Here is a 20324-nt window from a genome sequence, read left to right on the forward strand (position 1 = left end):
TGTTGTTTCTCAGTGACCTGCTTTCTACATAGAAACAAAACATCCTGCAAAAGATATTTATCTCAAGTTATTTACCAGACAGAGGCAGATTTGCAAAGAGAGGAACATTCTTTTCTTTAATCCTGATGGAGAGAGAATTACGTCTTGTGTTGGACTCTTTTTATAAGATGAAGACTTACCTTATGTTCCCCATCTGGCATTTAATATTTTCCAAAAACTGGGTAGCATTAGACTCACATATTTGTGCATTCATATTTGAGGTATTCTCTGAAATACTTTTTATTTCCTGAGTCACATTGTTTTATTTTTTAGTAGAGTAAAGCCATTTCAATTAGCTTTCAGAATTGTCTTGTTGTCTTGTTTAGTTCTGCAAACAAATCTTGAACTTGTTTCACATTGTTTTGCACTCCAAGAAGGATAAAAAAAATGATCAAAGTATTAGAGCAATCAAATACAGAGAGAACATTTTGCCTGGCATGGAAACATTTTTCTCTGATACTTACTCATGTCTTACCCAGTTCCACCGAACATCAAGGGTGAGGAAGTGAATGCAACAGTGATGCTCGGTGGTCCAGTACAGCTGCACTGCCACAGCGACGCAGTGCCTCCACCAACTCTCTTATGGCGAAAAGATGGCCGCCCTATTTTCAGGAAACCTGGTCTAATTGTCTCTGCAGATGGTAGTTTACTCAAGGTAGAGTCTGTTAGAGATTCTGTACAAGTACATCTTGTACAGAACAAAAGATTTTAATGTATTTTGTTGGGATGTTATGTGATAGACCAACACAACATTTTATAAAAGTGTGATGTGAAATGAACATGATAAATGGTGTTCAAAATTTACAACAATCTTGCAAAAGTAGAGAGTGCATCTGTGGTTAGATAGAAAGTCAGTTTATGGGAGTTCTCCATCCAATTTGATTGAACTTGAGCTATATTGCTCAAGAACAGGCTATAATTTCAGTCCCTTCATGTGAAGTACGCCAGAAGAACTTAACTTGTCATTGTGGGAAAATGTGGTTCACAGACTATAGACTCTTGAAGGCTGAGCACAAATCCACACCAAGCTTTTGAGGGGATGTTTTGATTGAAATTTTGAAAACAATGCATTATTTTTTTCTACTTACTCTACTTTGTCTTGATCTATCACATAAATCGTGAAAGTTTAATCTGTAATTTTTCCAAACTCCCTGATATGTCTGTGAATTTAATTTTTAGGTTGATAATGCTCAGCTGCAGGACTCAGGAAGGTACACTTGTGAAGCCACCAATGTTGCTGGAAAAACTGAGAAAAACTATAACTTGATTGTTTGGGGTAAGTTTAGATGTGCTCATCTATAATTCTTCTAACAGGAAAAATGCTAAAAATGGCAAATTTTTATGAACACATCTTATTTAATGTCTTCAAATTATGAAATCCTATGTGTAAATTGATCATAGTCCAGTTATTTGCAGCTACCAGTTTAATTTGATTTGAGGGCCTCCTTAAGGTGTCTTGTCGTCATTGCAGTTGCTCCCAGTATCCGCGGCTCTGAGGAGGCATCTCCTATGACTGTGATCGAAGGAAGTTTTATCACTCTGTTGTGTGAGTCCAGTGGTATACCACCTCCCAGCCTTACATGGATGAAGGATGGTGAGTCTATTTATGCTAGCACAAGTCAACAAACCAGTGTAAGAGACTGTGGTATGTGGAGGTACATTTTAGCGCTTTAGCTGATCTTTGCTTTCTGCATATTTTAGGTTATACTCTAAAGCCAGACCAGCGGCTGAAGGTTTTGTCTGGAGGGCGCCAGCTGCAGATCTCCAGCGCTGAGAAAACAGACACAGGCTCTTACAGCTGCACAGCCTCCAGTGCTGCTGGCTCCACCTCAAAGGAGTACAGCCTCCAAGTTTATGGTGCATACTCCAGCAACGTCAAATCCTGCATTGATCTGTTCTATAAGTTGCTCATATGTGTTTTGTTGTACATTGTCATCAACTGAAATCCCAAAATTCAGATTCACAAAGAATGAGAATACTCCATAATAAGCCTGTCACAATAATTAATCACATGATTAATTAAAATGAGCCCGATATTTTCCATTATGATGATAATGTTCTTTCAAAGGCAATATTTATTTATTGTTTTTGGTTGTTGTGTCTCAGTACTTACGCTTCTTTTGCATGAATTGTTGCATCATTTAATTCAGAAAAAAGTGTGGCATATGCATTTCAAAGTAATGTGAAATCAGCAATTTCTCTCACATTGTCTCCTACCTTGTCCTGTTGCAGTTCGTCCTTCAATCGGACGTAGTGAAGACAACTCTAACGATGTGACAGTGACAAAAGGAGGCGGTGTGACGTTGCATTGCGCTGCAGAGGGCGTCCCACAGCCCACAGTCACTTGGCTTAAGGACGGGCGGCCCATAGAGGGCCAGCATGGTGCTCAGGTCCTAAACGAGGGCAGAGTGTTGCAGATTAAAGACGCCAAGGTGTCAGACACGGGACGCTACACCTGCATTGCTGTTAATGTGGCAGGACAGGCAGACATTAAGCATGACGTCAGTGTGCATGGTACGATTCTGGGATCGTTTTTTGTTTGTTTTGATTTTTACATTGAAGTGTTCAGTTTTCAGTTTGATTAAATAATTACCTTGTTGATCATTTTCCACCATTTTCTCATCATGTTCAGTCCCACCTGTTATAACCGGTCAGGTGCAGTTTCCAGAAAACGTCAGTGTTGTGGTGAAGAACCCAGCTTCTCTGAACTGTGAGGCTTCTGGTATCCCTCTGCCTTCCATCTCCTGGCTGAAGGATGGAAGGCCAGTCAAGGCAACTAGCTTGGTGCGCATCGTCTCCGGTGAGTTTGAGTTTTACTCTGCATGGGTTTCTCTCATCTTAATATTAAAGTAGCTTTACAGTTGTTTGTATTTGTTTAGCCATTCCTAATTTCTCCATACTTTTTGTCATTAAAAGACCTGTTGACCAGACCGTTCCTTTTGTCTGTCTGTTTTGTGTGGTGCAATTTCTTTAAGCAAAAGACATTGGAGATTCATACTTTGTAACAGTTAACAGAAAGTATGAGCTGTAGGTGGTAATAAACTTATATGGCTGAAAAATAGTGTTGAAAATATCAACCAATTCAAAAATTTCAGCATAATTCCTTCCGTATTTTTTTTTGAGAAATGTCAAAAGAGCTCTTGCGCTACACCATGCAGTGTACGATTCGGAGGATTAAAAGCATAATTGCAATAATTTGGAAATTGGCTACTGTAGATCATTTCAGATAGATTGATGACTTGGAAACAGGTTTCGGCAGTCTGAGTTCCTCACTAAACAAAGTTAGAATTATAGTATAACGTAATACAAGCAAGTTAAAAATATAAATCTTAATTTGTGAGGGAGCAAGTTATTTCAGTAACTTGTTAGATAATTTGCTTATTTTTGCAGCAGTTTCTCATGACCTTGTGTGAGGCTTGAATCTCATTAAATTGGAATTCAAATGTTTTAACATCATTAATATCTGAGCCCAAATTCTCAGTGTTAACTGGTTATTATCTCCAGAGCACAAGAATGCACTTCAACCAGAATCAATTTTATGTGCAGGTATTCCTGCATGGTGTCTGTTTATGGTGGGAAAGAGTCAGATTTTAATACAATCTGTTTAACCTGTAGGGGGGCGTAGTCTCCGTCTGTTGCACACCGCAGTGGAGGATGCTGGGAAGTACACTTGCGTTGTCGCCAACAGCGCTGGAGAAGAAAGGAAAAACTTCGATCTTGACATTCTAGGTGAAGAAAGTGAATTTCTTGAGGATTTTCAGATGAAAGTCGCATTACAGCCATAGCCTATTTGCATTATAATAATTATTTAGTTCAATTTCAAGCAAAATTATGAACAAGTTGGATGTTTCGTTGGCAGTTCCTCCAAGTATTGTGAAGGAGGGAACGGTCATGGATACTAAAGTAAAAGAATCCCAAAACATCACTCTAACCTGTGAAGCATCAGGTAAATTACACATTCTCCTTCTAAAACATACTATGTAATGTAAGCTACATTTAAAAAAAAGATTCTCAACTGTGCAATTGTTTAAATTTATTGCCAGGTAACCCTCCACCAGAGATTAAATGGCTGAAGGACGGACAGCTGTTGGTGCCTGACAGACGTCAGCAGATTGTGTCATATGGCCGTTTCCTCCAGATCTTTGAGGCTCATGTTGCAGACACTGGAAGATACAGTTGTGTGGCATCAAACAGCGCAGGAGAACGCAGACGGCATTTCAACCTCAATGTTCTGGGTATGCAGGCACTTTATTTTAATTCATGTCTGAAACATTTCCTGCTGGGCTAAGAACCTTGTGATGAACACATGCATATAGAAGCAGACACATTGGTTGGCACCTCTGGTCAAAACGTGTAAAAATGATTTATGTTGAACTTTTTCTATCGTGATGTGTATTTCTAGTGTTGCTGTTATTACTATTCCCCAACTTTCTGTTTCTTTGGGGAATATAAATATGGTGCTCCACTCATTTGTACAGTAAACAGTTTCTCACAAAGTTTAAAAACTTCCTGGATCTTGGATAATAGGTTCACTAGTTATCATCCATTTTATGACAAAAAGTTTATTTCTACCAGAATTTGGAGTAAATAATCTGAAACTTAACCAGACTTGATCCTCAAAAACTTAACCTGGACTCATTTTTTATTAAATCTGATTCACATTTAGTTTATATTTCAAATAAACAGTGTGATTTGTGGTTTATTTTTGTTTTTTTTAGCAGGTATGCTTCTGTGTGGTACATAACTAAGGCAGTAGCATTAATTAAAGGGGCAGTATTATGTATTTTTCAGTCACATAGTTTCATAGCACATTCAAGTCACTGTGTCAACTTTAGTTGTTATCCAGCTATGTTTTTGATGAGGGAACAAGTTTATAACATGATTTAAAGTAGAAAAAAGTCAATAATATGTAATACTAACCTTTTAATACTATAAATGCTAAATGTTAACATTAGTTAGTGGTTTAATCATTTATAACTTCTTGAATACCAGTAATTATTCCACAGGTGATTGTCTTAGAAACTGTTTTGGTCTCTGAATAAATGTTTTCAAAATTGAATCTTGAATTTTTCCTTTTGCAATAGGAGACTAATCTTTACCAGCGGTGCCAACAAATATATATTCCTTTTTAATCTCTTCCTAACATGATTGTCTGTCTTTGGCCCTGCTTTTTTTGTCAGTTTCTCCCACCATTGCTGGTTCGGGTCCTGACATTTCTGCGGAGGAGGTTACAGTGACCCTGAGCAGCCCCACCTCCCTGGTCTGTGAAGTCCAGTCCTACCCTCCTGCTCTGATCACCTGGCTCAAAGACGGCAATCCATTTGAATCGACTCGCAGCGTTCGAGTTCTCCCAGGTTTGAGGTTACAAGTGTGAAAAAGCAGAATGCAACTTGACTTTTGATTGATGTGATTTTTGTTTAACCTCTCTTTAACAGGCGGACGGACGCTGCAGATTCTTAATGCCAAGAAGGAGGATGCTGGCAGGTACACTTGTGTGGCCACAAATGAGGCGGGAGAGACTCTGAAGCACTATGAGGTCAAAGTTTATGGTGAGTTTCCTGCATAACAACATTGTAATAACATAAATATAACCAATATGTTGCTCAATATGTTCTTTTTTTACTGAAGTTCCTCCTCAGATTAATAAGAATGATATTCCTGGGGAAGGACTTGCCCCTAAAGAGGTAAAGATCAAAATTAACAGCACATTGACCCTGGAATGTGTTGCTCAGGCCTTTCCTTCTCCAGCACTGCAGTGGTATAAAGATGGACAGGTAGGAATCCACAATACTACCATTTGCATCTGAAAGACTTTTTTCTCTCAAAGCAAAATTCAGTCAAACAATTTCATAATTTCTTTAGGCCCTGATGGCAGATGACCATGTGTCCATCATAGCCAACGGTCGCATTGTTCAGATCAAACATGCCCAAGTGTCAGACACTGGTCGCTACACCTGCGTCGCCACTAATCTAGCAGGAGAGGACGAGAAGGACTTTGATGTAAATATACAAGGTGAACTGGTTGGACTGGTGCTCGGGTCAATTTTGTGGAAATTTACTCCTCTAGGGATAAAATCTGTGTCATCAAAGAAATCAACAAACTGGGGTTTGAATTTTTTTCTTCTTTTTTTTCATTTATTGCAGTACCTCCACATTTCAATAGGCCTGGTGGAGTCAGGGATACTTCATCAATCTCGGGTTTTGGAGGGGATCCTCGTGATGTCATACTTAACAATCCAATCTCTCTGTACTGTGAGACAAATGCTGTACCCCCTCCAACCCTCACCTGGTACAAAGACGGAAAGCTCCTTACCTCTAATGACAAAGTTTTGATCCTACCCGGTGAGTCAAGTTAGCAATAATAAAATAAGGAAACAAGAAAGCAAAGCTTACATGTAATAGCCCATACTGTCTGACTCTCAGGTGGGAGGGTGTTACAGATTCCCAGGGCGCAGCTTGAAGATTCTGGCAGATACACCTGTGTGGCCATCAATGAAGCAGGAGAAGACTCCATCCAGTATAACGTCAGAGTGCTGGGTGAGGGTTTATTTTTGGTACAAGTGTCTCATTTTCATGGCTATTGCATAGTTTTCTGAAGACTTTTGTGTCATGTAATTAATTTGGTGACATGTCTTATAACTGCGTAATTCAGATCCCCTTTAAAAACTCTTATAACTACCTATTTTAATAGTTCAAGCACCAAATGCGCCAGATATGCAATAATAGATACAGTGGAAACCATCTTAGAACTACCAAAGAAACGTCTAAAGTTTTCCACTTTACTTATGGTTGTGCAGCCAATCAGCATCACTAAAAACTCCCAAATCTCACTGTTGGAGAAATCAAGCAACGAAGAACAGAGTCTCTGTTACAACCAAGTATTTTAAGGCTTTAGAACACCTTTTTGCAAAGGTTGTATAAGCATTTATTCACAATCTTTCAACCATATAAAGCTTTTTTGTGTCTTTACTGCATTAGTACCTCCAAGCATAAGAGGATCAGACAGTGATGTGCTTGAAGAAGTCATTGTCCTGGTCAACAAAACTGCCCAACTGGACTGTCACGTGGATGGAAACCCAACCCCCAAGATCACCTGGTTTAAAGATGGTCAGGCGATGAATTCAGGCGGAAAACGCAGTATTCTGTCTAATGGACGAGCATTACAGGTAACGACCAGGAAACGCAGAAATATATAAGCAAACACCCTACAGTCGCTTGTTCAGCTACGATTTCATCATGCAATAAAAATTTGAATCTCAACTTAACAATTTGAGTATTCCAGAAATTTATTCTGCAATGTCACAATTTTTTTTTTTTTTTTTACAAAAACACTGCATTAAAAATGATTTCAGAGTTACCATCTTTTTCATGTTTTCATAGTTTTGTTTTAGCATAATAGTTTTGTGTTTGCTTTTTTTGGAGAGTTCATATTTAGGACTAGCCTAAGAGTTTGTATTGTATTTATTTTTAAAGTATTTTATGAATTTTAAATATATATATTTAATTTGCTGTGAGCCTGAAATCTCGTTCTAACATTGTTAATCTGATACTGTCGCTTTAATCTTGATGTTTAAGCAGTTTTTGTCTCCCTCAGGTGTCGAATGCTCAAGTTTCTGAAACAGGACAGTATGTGTGTGTGGCTGAAAATGTAGCTGGAAGTGCAGAGAAACACTTTAACCTGAATGTTCATGGTAAGCTATTAGAGGCTGTTCTGAATTGCCTTTTTGCTTTGTGAATTGGATGTAATTTTAATATGAAGACTATGAATTGACTGAAATGTTTATGCTTTTACAATGACTTGGATTACTGCATGTTTCTTTTTCTTTTTTACTTTTTTTTTTGCAGTGCCTCCCACGATTGTTGGTGTGAGTCCAGAGAATGTGACGGTGGTGGTGAACAACTTTGTGTCCCTCACCTGTGAAGCTAGCGGCTTTCCTCCTCCCACCCTGAGCTGGCTAAATGACAGGGGGCCCATACAGCCTAAAAGTAATACCCTCATCATGCCAGGTACTGAAATTATTATCAGTCATGTATAAAAGAGAAGAAATACAGTATTTCTGTTCTTGCAAGAATAGAATATGACATAAGATTCTGAACATGTCTGTGTTCATTTGTCTCTTCAGGTGGTCGTACTTTACAGATCCTTAAAGCTAAAGTGTCTGATGGTGGAAAGTACAGCTGTGTGGCCATAAATGCAGCAGGACAGGCTCACAAACACATCTATCTCACTGTTTATGGTAAGCCCATCATTTCTTTTCTACAGATTCTTCTCGGTTTTTGGTTTTATTTCATGCTGAACAATTTTTCATTTTCCTTGCCTCACCAGTACCTCCAAGTATCCGGGGCAACAGCGGAGACGTGCCTGTAGAGGTCAATGTTCTTGTTGGGAAATCTGTAACCTTGGAGTGCGAGTCCAACGCCGTCCCTCCTCCCATTATCACCTGGTACAGGAATGGCAGAGTGGTGACAGAAACAACCAACACACATATTCTGCCAGGGGGACAAATGCTTCAGATCAAACGCTCTGAGGTGACACAAACAATGTTGGCTTCTTTTTTCTATTAATTATGGAATCATAGTAAATACCTACTACTTAAAAACAGTCTCTTGCAGAAGTATGGACACCCTTAGAAATGTCCCACATTTTGCTACATTGCAACCTTAAGAGAAGGTTGCAACGTAGCAACCTTCTCTTAAGGTTGTTGTATTTCATTGGGTCTTATGTGATAAACCAACACAAAGTAGCACATAACTGATGTGGAAGGAAAAGGATACAAGGACCTTAAAATGTCTCACAAATAAACATGGGGTTTATACTTTGTACAATTACCTTTTGCATAATTAGAGGTTTAAGTCCTTTGTGGGTATGGTTTGCACATATAGAGACTTAAATTTCTGTGCAAGGAAGCTCAAGTTAATTCAGATTGAATGGATAATGTTTTTGAATATACATTCTTAAATCTGAAAGTTCAAAGGGCATTAATACTTTTGCAAGACACTGTTTAATGCCTCTTATATGTGCAGGGATCATTTGTATTTGCAAAAATATGCAAAGTTTTTATGTAACACTTTATTTTCTGCAGGTGTCTGATACAGGCCAGTATGTCTGCATGGCCTCAAATGTTGCTGGCCAAGTGAGCAAGAACTTCAACTTGAATATTCATGGTAGAGTGTAGATTTCAAAAACAGCTAAAGCAGGTGTTTGAAAGTGCTTTTTTATTCGCGGCACAATAATAAATAGTTCTAACTCTTCAGTTCCTCCCAGTATCGACGGCCCAGCAGAGGAGAATGTTGTGGAAACCATCAGCAACCCAGTTGCTTTCACTTGTGATGCTACTGGAATCCCTCCACCCAGTCTCATGTGGCTGAAAAATGGACACATTATAGGTACTGTGATTATATCCAGACAATGTATGACTTAAGTCATACAGGTTAATAATCAGTAACATTAAATGCTAAGGAAAACTTATGTAACATGTAATCTTTTTGACTGAAAGACAGAAATAAAAGATTCTCAAAACATCTTGATCATTATTCCTGGAGTTAGTAAATATAAATAACTGTCGTAATCCTAACAGACCTAAAACAATCAGTCTCATTATGTGCATAATCACAGTTATGGAAACTTTATATTTCCTTTAGAGAACTCTGAGTCTCTGGAGATGAACATCTTCTCAGGAGGCAGCAAACTACAGATAGCACGGCTGCAGCTTTCTGACAGTGGGACCTTCACATGTGTGGCCTCTAATGTTGAGGGCAAAGCACACAAGAGTTACCACCTCACTATGCAAGGTACATAAACATCATTACTATGAGCCTTAGGCTGATTTGAATCCCTTAGGAGAATAGCTTTAAAGAATAAATGAAATTGTTTTTGTTATCACAGCAAATATTTTCATATCTGTCAGCTGTTTTGCACTTAATCTAATAATTTCTTCTTAGTCCCACCCAGTATCTCTGGATCAGAAATGCCCAGGGAGATGGGAGTCCTTGTGAATGAGAGCATTGAGCTGATCTGTGAAGCTCAGGGAATCCCGACTCCAACAATCCAGTGGTTGAAAGATGGAGAAGCCATCAAGAGCACAGAACTCAAAGGTCTCAGGTACTTAGATGTACAACCCCCAGGTGTTTGAATAGCCTTGGTAGCAGGTCATTAGCCTACCTGTCTGAACTTTTGCACCCTTATGCTGCAGACAGATTACAGTAATTCACAGCTTGGCTTACTGCACTTGATGTAGGAAGATGTGTAGCTTTGAGGAAATAAACTTGCTGCTTTGTCCTCCCACACATTCAACTTTGTGGCAAAGAACCTTTTGGACTTGTCAAACCACTCCTTAAGTGGGACAGGTCACCCAGACCTAAATTACCATAATTATTAAAAACAATCATCGAAATAAGTGTTTAGTGAAGTTTTTAGTGGTTTGGGTTTTTCTTTCTTAAAAATAAAAACCTGTTGTGAAATTCTGAATGCTCTGAATTTAACCATAGCATGGGATATATGCAAAATGCAAACTGGAATTTGTTTTTTTATTACTTTGCACTGAAGTTGTAGGTTTTACAAATCTTGTCTGGCAGCAATACTTAAGAATGAATTGAGGAAGATTACATATAAACAAAAGCATAATACTCTCAAAGGCACTTTCAATAGAAACTTGAAAATTATTCCAAATGTTTCCCTGTTTACTCTGCCTTTAAGGTGTTAAAAATGTAAAACATCTCTGTCTTTTCCTCTAGGGTCAGTCCACATGGTAATACTCTAACCGTGACCCAAGCGGACCCTGCTGTCAGTGGAAAGTACACTTGTGTGGCCTCTAATGCTGCTGGAGAAGAGGACAGAATCTTTCATTTACATGTGTATGGTGGGTTTAATTCCTTATTGTAAACTCAAAGTGTATATGTAATCTATGGCTTGACCTCAAATTTGTCTTCTTTCAGTTCCTCCATCCATTCTCGGCAGCAGTGAGGATCAGACCGCAGTTCTGGACAGTTCTGTCAGTATCGAATGCGTTGCTACTGGGTCACCTCGGCCGCAACTGAACTGGCTGAGGAACGGGCTGCCTCTCCCAGTCTCCTCCAACATACGACTTCTCTCTGCTGGACAAGTGCTCCGGTGGGTCAGTGGTCAGGGAGCATAAAGAAGGCTTTTTAGTTTTCTGGGGATTTTTACCTAAGATGTTGTCTGAAATATTGTGTTTAATATATTTGTAAAAAGAGCTCTTATCTTAGAATGTGTTTTTGTAAAAGGTTTAATCATTAAATAATGGATTTCCAATGCCTTGTAAAAGTTCCCACTTGAATTTTTTCACATTTTGGCACAAGGAACCAGAGAAGCTAGATTTTTTTCACAGACTATCACAAGATAGTGAGAGCTTTAACAAATATGTTTAAAAAAACATAATTTTTATAAAATTACATACTGCAGCTTTAAATTACACACAGATGCTATCTGTTTAGATAAATGTTGAAGGCAGGTGGTTGCCTTTGTCCTTTATGTTCCATTCTGTTGTTCTTTGACAAAGAATAGACATACAATACTCAAAGATTTTGTAATGTATCGAACACAAACAAGTTCACGGGTTGTAGATGTATTTACTGTACAAACGTTTGAACTACAGTGTAGTCACTTGTAAATATGAAAGTGTTCATGATGGAACATTTTGTCCCTTTGTGTACCAGGATAAACCGAATCCAAGTGTCTGATGGTGGAAGCTATACATGTGTGGCATCTAACAGAGCAGGAGTGGACAACAGACAGTACAACCTACAGGTTCACGGTGAGTGTATTTGTTCAGACATTTAGGTTTCTCAAGGCTAAATGAAGAGCCGGCCGGTAACGAGCTTTTAAATTCTCACCGTCAGTTCCTCCTGGCCTGGAAGGAGCAGGAACCACAGAAGATGTGACTGTCATCAGAGGAAATTTGGCGTCATTGCTCTGTGTTGCTGATGGGAGTCCAACTCCTACCATTTCCTGGCTCAGAGATGGAGAAACGTTAACAGCTGACCACAGAATCAGTCTCCTTGGCTTTAACACCACCTTACAGTTCAACCAGGCCCAAGTTAATGACACAGGACACTACAGCTGCGTGGCTAATAACAATGCTGGTCAAGCAAGCCGCCATTTTAACCTAAAAGTTCTGGGTAAATGAAAGCAAACTTTATTCTCTAGCTTCTATTTTTTGTTTTCAGCTTTTGTTTTAGCTTCATTTTGCTTACCTTTTCAGATCCTCCGCGTATCAAGAGCTCTGGTCAACCAGAAGAGGTTTCTGTAGTGGTGAATAATGTCCTGGAGTTGCTCTGTGAGGCCACCGGTATCCCAACACCCACTTTGACCTGGCTGAAGGATGAACGCCCACTCCCACAGACAGAAAACCTGCATCTCCTCCGTGGGGGAGAGATACTCCGCGTTACCGCAGCACAGGTGGGTCTCCCCAGATTTAAACTGTGAAATCCTACCTCTTTTTGTCACAGCATATGTTGTATTATTGTAAAAATGTTTTTAAAAAATCCCTTTTCCTCCACAGCTGGAGGACACAGGCAGATACAGCTGCTTAGCAAACAGTCCAGCAGGAGATGATGACAAAGATTTCCTGGTTCGAGTGCATGGTGAGTATTTTAGCTGCTGTGTTGTTTTGAATCTTCAGGAACTTTACAATTTTAAGAAAATATCCAAACATTGAGAGGAAAGTGGTGAATGTGACTGTGGACAGAAACACATGTTTATACAAAGCATACAGGCAGTGCACTAAAAATATGCTTTCTGCATATCATCAGAAATTTTTTTTTATAAAAACAAAATATTGATTGCTCAGTAAAATTCATAATTACCGATCAGAACTACATTGAACACAGTCCTGCATGGTGCTGCTGGTATCGAGTGTGTTAGTACTGGGTCTCCTCAACTACAACTGGAACTGCTTTTATTATAATTGTTGTAACGTTAATGGAAGCATGTTTAATGACAATTCAGATTAATGTGATTATTTCTCCATTCCGTAATATACAATGCTAATTTCTTGTCATATCAACACGACTTTGGTAATTGTTTAAAGGGCGATAGTGTTACAACCAACATCACAACTGAAAAATGATTAAATTTTAACATTAACGTATGTCTCAATGAGATCTATATGTTTCATCAGTGTTGATATTTGGTCTATTGCTTAGTGGTTTACCGCCAACCTTGACCAGTAAATAAATATTGTAAAAAAAATAAAATAAAAAAATAAATGGATTTACAGAAATTTGCTTGCTTTTGCTTGATGAAAGCCATGACTATTATTATCAATATTTAAACAAAAGACTTAAAAATGTATTTATAAATAGCATCTGGCCTTTTTTGTTGGTGTTGTTCCTCTCAGTTCCCCCTAACATTTCTGGAGAAAGCACAACTCGGCATCTGTCAGTGCTGCAGAAGGGTCAGGTTACTCTGGAGTGCAAGTCTGATGCTGTTCCACCTCCAACTTTGACCTGGCTCAAGGATGGCACACCGCTCCAGGTCAGTAGCGTAAACCATTACTAGAATAGAACAGAATTGTTCTTGGTTAGTTTGTACCTTAATAGAGAAGCACAGTGTATCAGCATACCCATAAAAATTTGTAATATTAATACAAGTGAAATAGAAACTATGTATTGATGTCAAATATGCAATGCATACTCTGACTTACATTTGTGTTCGTGTCTTTCACACGTGTAGAAATCGCCACGGCTTCGTATTCTGTCCAGTGGACGCTATTTACAAATCAACATGGCGGCTCTTTCGGACAGAGCTCAGTACACCTGCATGGCGAGTAACATCGCGGGCAAGACCACTCGACTGTTTAACCTGACTGTTAATGGTAAATAAAGACAATAGTTTGAGACATTAAGTAAACAAAACAAAATCACAATAAAATTGGACATTTTGTCTTATGAAAAGTCAAACTATTTTAGTAATATGAACATCTATCCTATCAGTACCTCCAACTATCAAGGACGGCTCTCAGATGGTGGTGGGACACATCAACAAGCCAGCGACTCTTGAATGTGTGGTTAGCGGAGTGCCACCGCCGCGAGTCACCTGGAGGAAAAATGGAGCAGTAATAGCAGAAAATAACCCCAGGTACAACATGTTCTCCTAAACCGTCTTCTTGTCACTATATTACAATATTTTAATGTCCATATCAATGTCTAATTTGTTAATATTTATCCAGATATACATTTGCAGGGGATGGATCTTTACACATCCCCTTAGCCCAGGTGACAGACACCGGGCGCTACCTGTGCATGGCAACAAATCAAGCTGGTACACAGCGCAAGAGAATCGATCTTCAAGTTTATGGTGAGTGATAGTTATGCATGAGCAAAGCAACGTTAAGTAGAGCTGCAGTCACCACTATTTCTTTCCTCTCATCTTGTAGTGCCTCCTTCTATCGCAAGCAGTCGCACCAATGTGACGGTGATTGTCAACGTTCAGACCACCTTACCCTGTGAGGCCACCGGCATTCCCAAACCCGCCATCAACTGGCTGAAGAATGGTCGACCCATCAGTACTGAGCAGAATCAGAACATGTACAGGTCTATTCAGGTTTTCTACCACTCTTTACTCAATTATAAAACATAAATCTTTTTAAACCATGTATCTCTTTGCATGTTGTGTGAAAGGTGTTTTGGGATTTACTGTTCTTTGCAAAAGTATTCATACCTCTTGAACTTTTTCACATTTTGTCAGAATATGACTACAAGCTTTGGTGGATTCATTGCGCACATTGCAACTCAGAACCAACATTGAGGTATATAGTGGAAAATTGTACATTGGGTCATGACCGAAAGAACGAGATCACGGGTACAAGCGGCCGAAATGGGCTTCCTCCGCAGGGTGGCTGGGCTCTCCCTTAGAGATAGGGTGAGAAGCTCGGTCATCCGGGAGGGACTCAGAGTAGAGCCGCTGCTCCTCCACGTCGAGAGGAGCCAGTTGAGGCTCGGGCATCTGGTAAGGATGCCTCCTGGACGCCTCCCTGGTGAGGTGTTCCGGGCACGTCCCACCGGGAGGAGGCCTTGGGGAAGACCCAGGACACGCTGGAGGGATTACGTCTCTCGGCTGGCCTGGGAACGCCTTGGGATTCCCCCGGAGGAGCTGGAAGAAGTGGCTGGGGAGAGGGAAGTCTGGGCCTCCCTTCTGAAGCTGCTGCCCCAGTGACCCGACCCTGGATAAGCGGAAGGAGATGGATGGATGGATGGATGGATGGATGGATGGATGGATGGATGGATGGATGGATGGATGGATGGATGGATGGACGGACGGACGGACGGACGGATGGATGGAAATTGTAGTGTGTGTTTCAGGCACTAATAATCAGCTCCCTTACTCTGATATTTCTAAAAAGAAATTAAAGCAACCAACTGCCCCTGGAAGGCCTCCAATTTATAAACAGAGTCTGCTTGTGTGTACTTTAAAGCAGGATTAGGATTAGATTAACAATAAAAGAACCACAAGATTTGTAAATCTCAAAATATGCTGTTCATTCAATCTTATGAAAAAGGAAAATAGTGTTTTACAAATGGAATTTACCAAAACATATGCTGTGATCTTTGTTTTCTGTGTAGTTATTTTTGAGGTTTTCTGTGTTTAGTCCTGTTCCTGTCATCCCTGTTGATTGCTTCCCAGGTGTGTCTAGTTACCTGATTATCCTCCCTGTGTATTTAAACCCACCTGTTGGCTTTGTCTCTTGTCGGTTCCTCGTCTTTGTCAGCGTCAGTCGTCACAGTAGAACTGGTTAAGTCTTGTGTGGCATCAGCTCTCGTTTTCCGGTTCTCTATCAGTTGCTACCGGTAATTAGCCGTGTGCTATTCTCTCTGCCGTGCCGGCTGCATTGGACTGTTTGAGCTTCTCCTTATTAAACCATCATCATCATCATCATCTGGGTCTCAGTGTTCATCCTCACCACCACAAATCATGACAACATAATCATCCACCAAAACTTACAGGACATCATTAAAAATTTAATCAGACAAGTATCTAAGCGGCTCATAAGAAGTTTGGAAAAGCTCCAGAGATGCACAGCTCAGGTTGGACAACATCATTTTGTTTGTGCACTTAACAAACCAGGCCTTAATGAAAGAGTGGCAGAAATGTTTATGGTTGCTTCAGGAAACCATAAGATGTTCAAAGTAAAGTTTATCCACCAGGGAACACAGCAAACATGTAGAAGAAGCTGCTCTGGTCTGATGAAAATTACCAATAGTACCACATCTGTTGCAGGCTGCAAGTCTTAAAACTGGCACAGCGTTTTGCCTTCCAGCTGGACACAAAGGCTTAAAAGACACTCTGAGCTGCAATGGAATAATTTAGGTTAAATCATTTTTATGTGTACTGTTGGCCGAGTCGAATTCCAGACCTGAATCTACTTTCCAACCAACGCGACTGATCTTGAGCTCTTTTGCAGGAAAGGGTGTTCAGAAATGTCGGCCGTTAGATGTGAAAAGGTGGAACAGTCATGCCCCAAGAGGCTTTTGATTTTTATTTAAGAAAAAAAGAAAAATATGGATCCTTTTGCTCATACTTCAACATTATGTTCCATATTGTAGCTCTTTCACATAAAATCCTAATAAAATAAATGTGGCAAAGTTAAGAGTGTATGAATACTTTTACTTTAGTATAGATCCTTTTTTATAGTTTGTTTTCAAAGTAATACATTTATGGTAAATGGCCTGTATTTTATAGCTGTATTAAGTCCAGACAACCCCAAAGATCATAATATTCAAGATTTATGTACAGCAGGTTGTAGTTAATTAAAACTTCTTACCATGCGTTTTCTTAAAAATATTTTATTGTTCCTAATAACTTTTTAGATTGCTGTCATCAGGCTCCTTGGTGATTATAGCTCCTACAGTGGAGGACACTGCAGAGTACAAATGTGTGGTTTCTAATGAAGCTGGAGAGGAATCCAGATTAATTAATCTTTCAGTTATTGGTGAGAAAAACAATTGTTTAGATTTCATCATTCTTGTCACTGTTTTTATTGAGTTTTTTAGCTTAAGATGTTTTTTAATTCCACAAAATAATTTGTTGGTGTCCTAGTTCCTCCATCCATAGCAGATGAACCCACAGATATAGTTGTGACAAGACTGTCCCCGGTGGTTATTGCTTGTACTGCAACTGGGGTGCCTGCACCTTTAATCGACTGGACCAAAGGCGGCATGAAGCTTCTCAATAAAGGGGAAGGATACAACATTTTGCCAACAGGTTAAACTTTTATTCATGCAAAACATTATATGCTATAATTTTAGTTAAATATTTCAATATTAGTCCACTAAATTAATTATGCTCTTTGTCATTTTAAAAGCTTGTTGGGTATGATTCATCTGAACTTTTGTAACTGATGTGAAGCATATCGGTTTATTTGTGTCCCTCAGGTCATGTCCAGATCCCTGCTGCTCAGCTCAGTCACGCTGGACGCTACACCTGCATGGCCAAAAACATCGCTGGCTCCACACACAGACATGTGCAGCTAACAGTGCAGGGTATGCAGACTATTACAAGCTTTATAAGTACTTTATTAAAGAAGTTAATACACACTACAAACACAAATTCTTCAGCCAAATAAGGCATAAGCTGTTGGATTTTTTTTGCAAGAAATCAACATTATGCGTTCATGAGCTACATTTTAAGTGGCTCCATGAAGCCTATCGATTTATTGAGAAGTCAAACAACATTGCAAATATTACTCAAAATCAGTTTGCACAACTTTTTCAAAAACCTTATTTTGAAGGAGAAAACCCTAAAATGTATAATTAAATGCCAAAATGTTTTATTGCTACTCTTATTATTATTATTATTATTATTATTATTATTATTATTGTTTCTGATTTATTTCCAACTGATTTCTAAGTGAAGTTGGACGGAAGGCAGTCATAATTACACCCAAAATATAAACTCTAAAACTAAAAAGCACTTGTACTGTAGAGTTTGACAGATGATGAGTAGCACCGTCGTCTTTTCTCCGTTCGTCTCTTCAGAACTGCCGGTGATCCAGTCCCATCCCGCCACACTGGATGTGATCTACAACAGCGCCGTTACTTTGCCCTGCAGAGCCACAGGCTCACCCAGACCCTCCATTACCTGGCAGAAGGAGGGCATCAACATACCCGCCACTGGTAATCACTTCTTCTGCAGTCCCATGCAAAAATATTAATACCCCTGGAGATATTTCCACATTTTGTTGCAGTACCACCATAAACTATAATGTTTTTATTGAGAGGTTGTATACGTTTTCATCCTTTCTTTCTGTTTTTCTGTCATTTTTCATGACAATACTCAATGACACCCTGATTACTGGGCTGCACAACTAATAGCTGATCAGATTCATCAGTCATCAGATTCTCCCATCTGAGCTGTCAATTCCTGCAGTTCCTCCAAAGTTCCCATGGCTCACCTGTCCTCTTCTCTAATTAAAGCTCTCCCTGGCTGGACTCTAAGTTTTCACTAGACAGATATTTTTTGGCAGGTTTGCAATTGTGAAACACAGTCTCCTTTATTTGATGATGGACTGAACTGTTTTCCATGACAGGTTTAAAGCTCACATAACCCTGCTTTAAATGTCTCTGTAATTTTATCCCCTGACCTTACTGGTGTGTTCCTCTCTCTTTTATTCACTATTGTTCTCTAGCAAACCTTTTGAGACCTTCACAGAACACCTGGATTTATCATGACAATAAGCTACACACAAGTTGATCTTGCTTTCCAAACATGAATTTTATTTTATTCACGAGTAGTGGAGTACACTGAATGCAAATGCCTGGCAGATTTTCTTTTGTCAAAACCTGCATTTTCTCCTCTACTCCACATTAAGCACATCCATAAATCTCTTGTTTTGCTTTAGGTGGAGTTTACACAATACTTCCTGATGGAAGTCTCCAGATCTCCAAGGCGTCTCTCGCAGACTCTGGGACCTTCATTTGTGTAGCACAAAACCCTGCAGGCACTGCACTGGGCAAGACCAAACTCAGAGTGCAAGGTGGGTGATGTCGATTAAATCAGCTAATTCTCACTTTTCTCACAGAAATCTCTAGCAGATTTACTCTATATTTGAACAAATTATATCTTTAATCAATCGAGGCACTGTTATACCATTAGTTTTCTGATCAGACTTTCTAATGTCTGAGTAAATAAACTTTCTGTTTGCAGTTACTCCAGTGATCCTTTCAGAGACTCAGGAGTTACTTGCACTTTTGGACTCCTCTGTGACTCTTCATTGCGAAGCTGCAGGATCGCCTCCACCCTCCATCACATGGCACAAAGACGGGCAGCTGCTGACTGACTCCGGACACCAGCGGCTGCTCAGCTCAGGATCCCTCCAGATCGCCTTCGTTCAGCAGAGCGATGCTGGAAGATACACTTGCACTGCTGCCAATCCTGCCGGCACTGACAGCTTTGATATGACACTTACTGTACAGAGTAAGTTGGAAACTTAAAGTTATTCAGAGATAAAAAAAAATACTTTGGGCTGCTTTTATGTTTTAGATCTGATTCCTAGCTGGATTCTTGGAGAAAATAGTAATGTCATGTAGAGATCAAATGAAAAATCATTGATGTTATTTATTTTGATTGGTATTAATCGAATGGCTGGTCGGGAATTCAAAAATCTCATTTTCTTTCAAATCAATGAATGCACCATAAGAGCTTTCACATCCAACTAGATAACTTACTGATAACCTAATGAGATACAAGCTCTCATAATTATGCACATTGTATTCAAGTTTTTTTGTATTTCTGGACACCGAAATTAAGTTTGTGGAAGAAAAAATAGAAATTAGCTGTTTGTCCAAACAGGAGGGTGAGTTGGGTTGCCATGTGGTACTGAGATTATGTGATATACAGAATTCTGTATATCACATAATCTCCCAATTAAAATTTTCTGTGGTAAATTTAGTTGATTAAGCAGCATTCAAAATCCAAAAATCTGGCATGTATGGTAGAGTGGTTAAATGAAGGCTTTCCTTAAATTTTTACAGAGTTACTGAAGGACTTTTGGACTTTTGTCATCAACGTGTTTAAAAAGAAGGTAGTAGAAGCCCAGACAGTATACTTTCTGTTACATGCTCGGCTGACTTTCAGAACTGGCAGATTAAAACTTTATAAATCAGTCAGAAAACTGGGGTATAAGTTCATCTCCACTCATAATATTATTATAGGGATGTCCAAATAATTTCCAAAATTGTAAATCAATTTATTTACTGTTATATACTTAAGGTTCTGACACTTTCGGAAGGAAATGCATTCCTGTCCTTTATTATTATTATTATTATTA

At 39.2% G+C, this 20324-nt stretch overlaps 1 protein-coding gene across 3 annotated transcripts in view; it reads left to right on the top strand.

Moving 5' to 3' along the window:
* The window catches only part of hmcn1 (hemicentin 1), an 82759-nt gene that overhangs the window by 45761 nt on the left and 16674 nt on the right, over positions 1-20324 (top strand). For 2 of the 3 annotated variants that reach the window (XM_081606117.1, XM_081606120.1), the window contains exons 41-81: positions 519-694; positions 1219-1315; positions 1511-1633; positions 1741-1896; positions 2272-2553; positions 2672-2839; positions 3655-3768; positions 3899-3985; positions 4083-4274; positions 5220-5393; positions 5475-5588; positions 5668-5813; positions 5902-6052; positions 6184-6381; positions 6463-6576; positions 7018-7205; positions 7634-7730; positions 7885-8046; positions 8163-8276; positions 8366-8568; positions 9123-9204; positions 9295-9426; positions 9682-9831; positions 9982-10141; positions 10774-10898; positions 10975-11149; positions 11716-11813; positions 11899-12177; positions 12261-12457; positions 12561-12642; positions 13398-13534; positions 13733-13874; positions 13993-14137; positions 14229-14356; positions 14436-14592; positions 16867-16988; positions 17096-17260; positions 17431-17538; positions 18034-18171; positions 18897-19031; positions 19202-19471. In XM_081606117.1, coding sequence (XP_081462243.1) covers positions 519-694; positions 1219-1315; positions 1511-1633; positions 1741-1896; positions 2272-2553; positions 2672-2839; positions 3655-3768; positions 3899-3985; positions 4083-4274; positions 5220-5393; positions 5475-5588; positions 5668-5813; positions 5902-6052; positions 6184-6381; positions 6463-6576; positions 7018-7205; positions 7634-7730; positions 7885-8046; positions 8163-8276; positions 8366-8568; positions 9123-9204; positions 9295-9426; positions 9682-9831; positions 9982-10141; positions 10774-10898; positions 10975-11149; positions 11716-11813; positions 11899-12177; positions 12261-12457; positions 12561-12642; positions 13398-13534; positions 13733-13874; positions 13993-14137; positions 14229-14356; positions 14436-14592; positions 16867-16988; positions 17096-17260; positions 17431-17538; positions 18034-18171; positions 18897-19031; positions 19202-19471 — 6183 coding nt within the window. The remainder of the gene's footprint in view (positions 1-518; positions 695-1218; positions 1316-1510; positions 1634-1740; positions 1897-2271; positions 2554-2671; positions 2840-3654; positions 3769-3898; positions 3986-4082; positions 4275-5219; positions 5394-5474; positions 5589-5667; positions 5814-5901; positions 6053-6183; positions 6382-6462; positions 6577-7017; positions 7206-7633; positions 7731-7884; positions 8047-8162; positions 8277-8365; positions 8569-9122; positions 9205-9294; positions 9427-9681; positions 9832-9981; positions 10142-10773; positions 10899-10974; positions 11150-11715; positions 11814-11898; positions 12178-12260; positions 12458-12560; positions 12643-13397; positions 13535-13732; positions 13875-13992; positions 14138-14228; positions 14357-14435; positions 14593-16866; positions 16989-17095; positions 17261-17430; positions 17539-18033; positions 18172-18896; positions 19032-19201; positions 19472-20324) is intronic. The other variant, XM_081606119.1, reaches the window with a different exon arrangement.

The sequence above is a fragment of the Poecilia reticulata genome, chromosome 4, assembly GCF_904066995.2.
Source record: "Poecilia reticulata chromosome 4, P_reticulata-male-v2, whole genome shotgun sequence".
Lineage (NCBI taxonomy): Eukaryota > Metazoa > Chordata > Actinopteri > Cyprinodontiformes > Poeciliidae > Poecilia > Poecilia reticulata.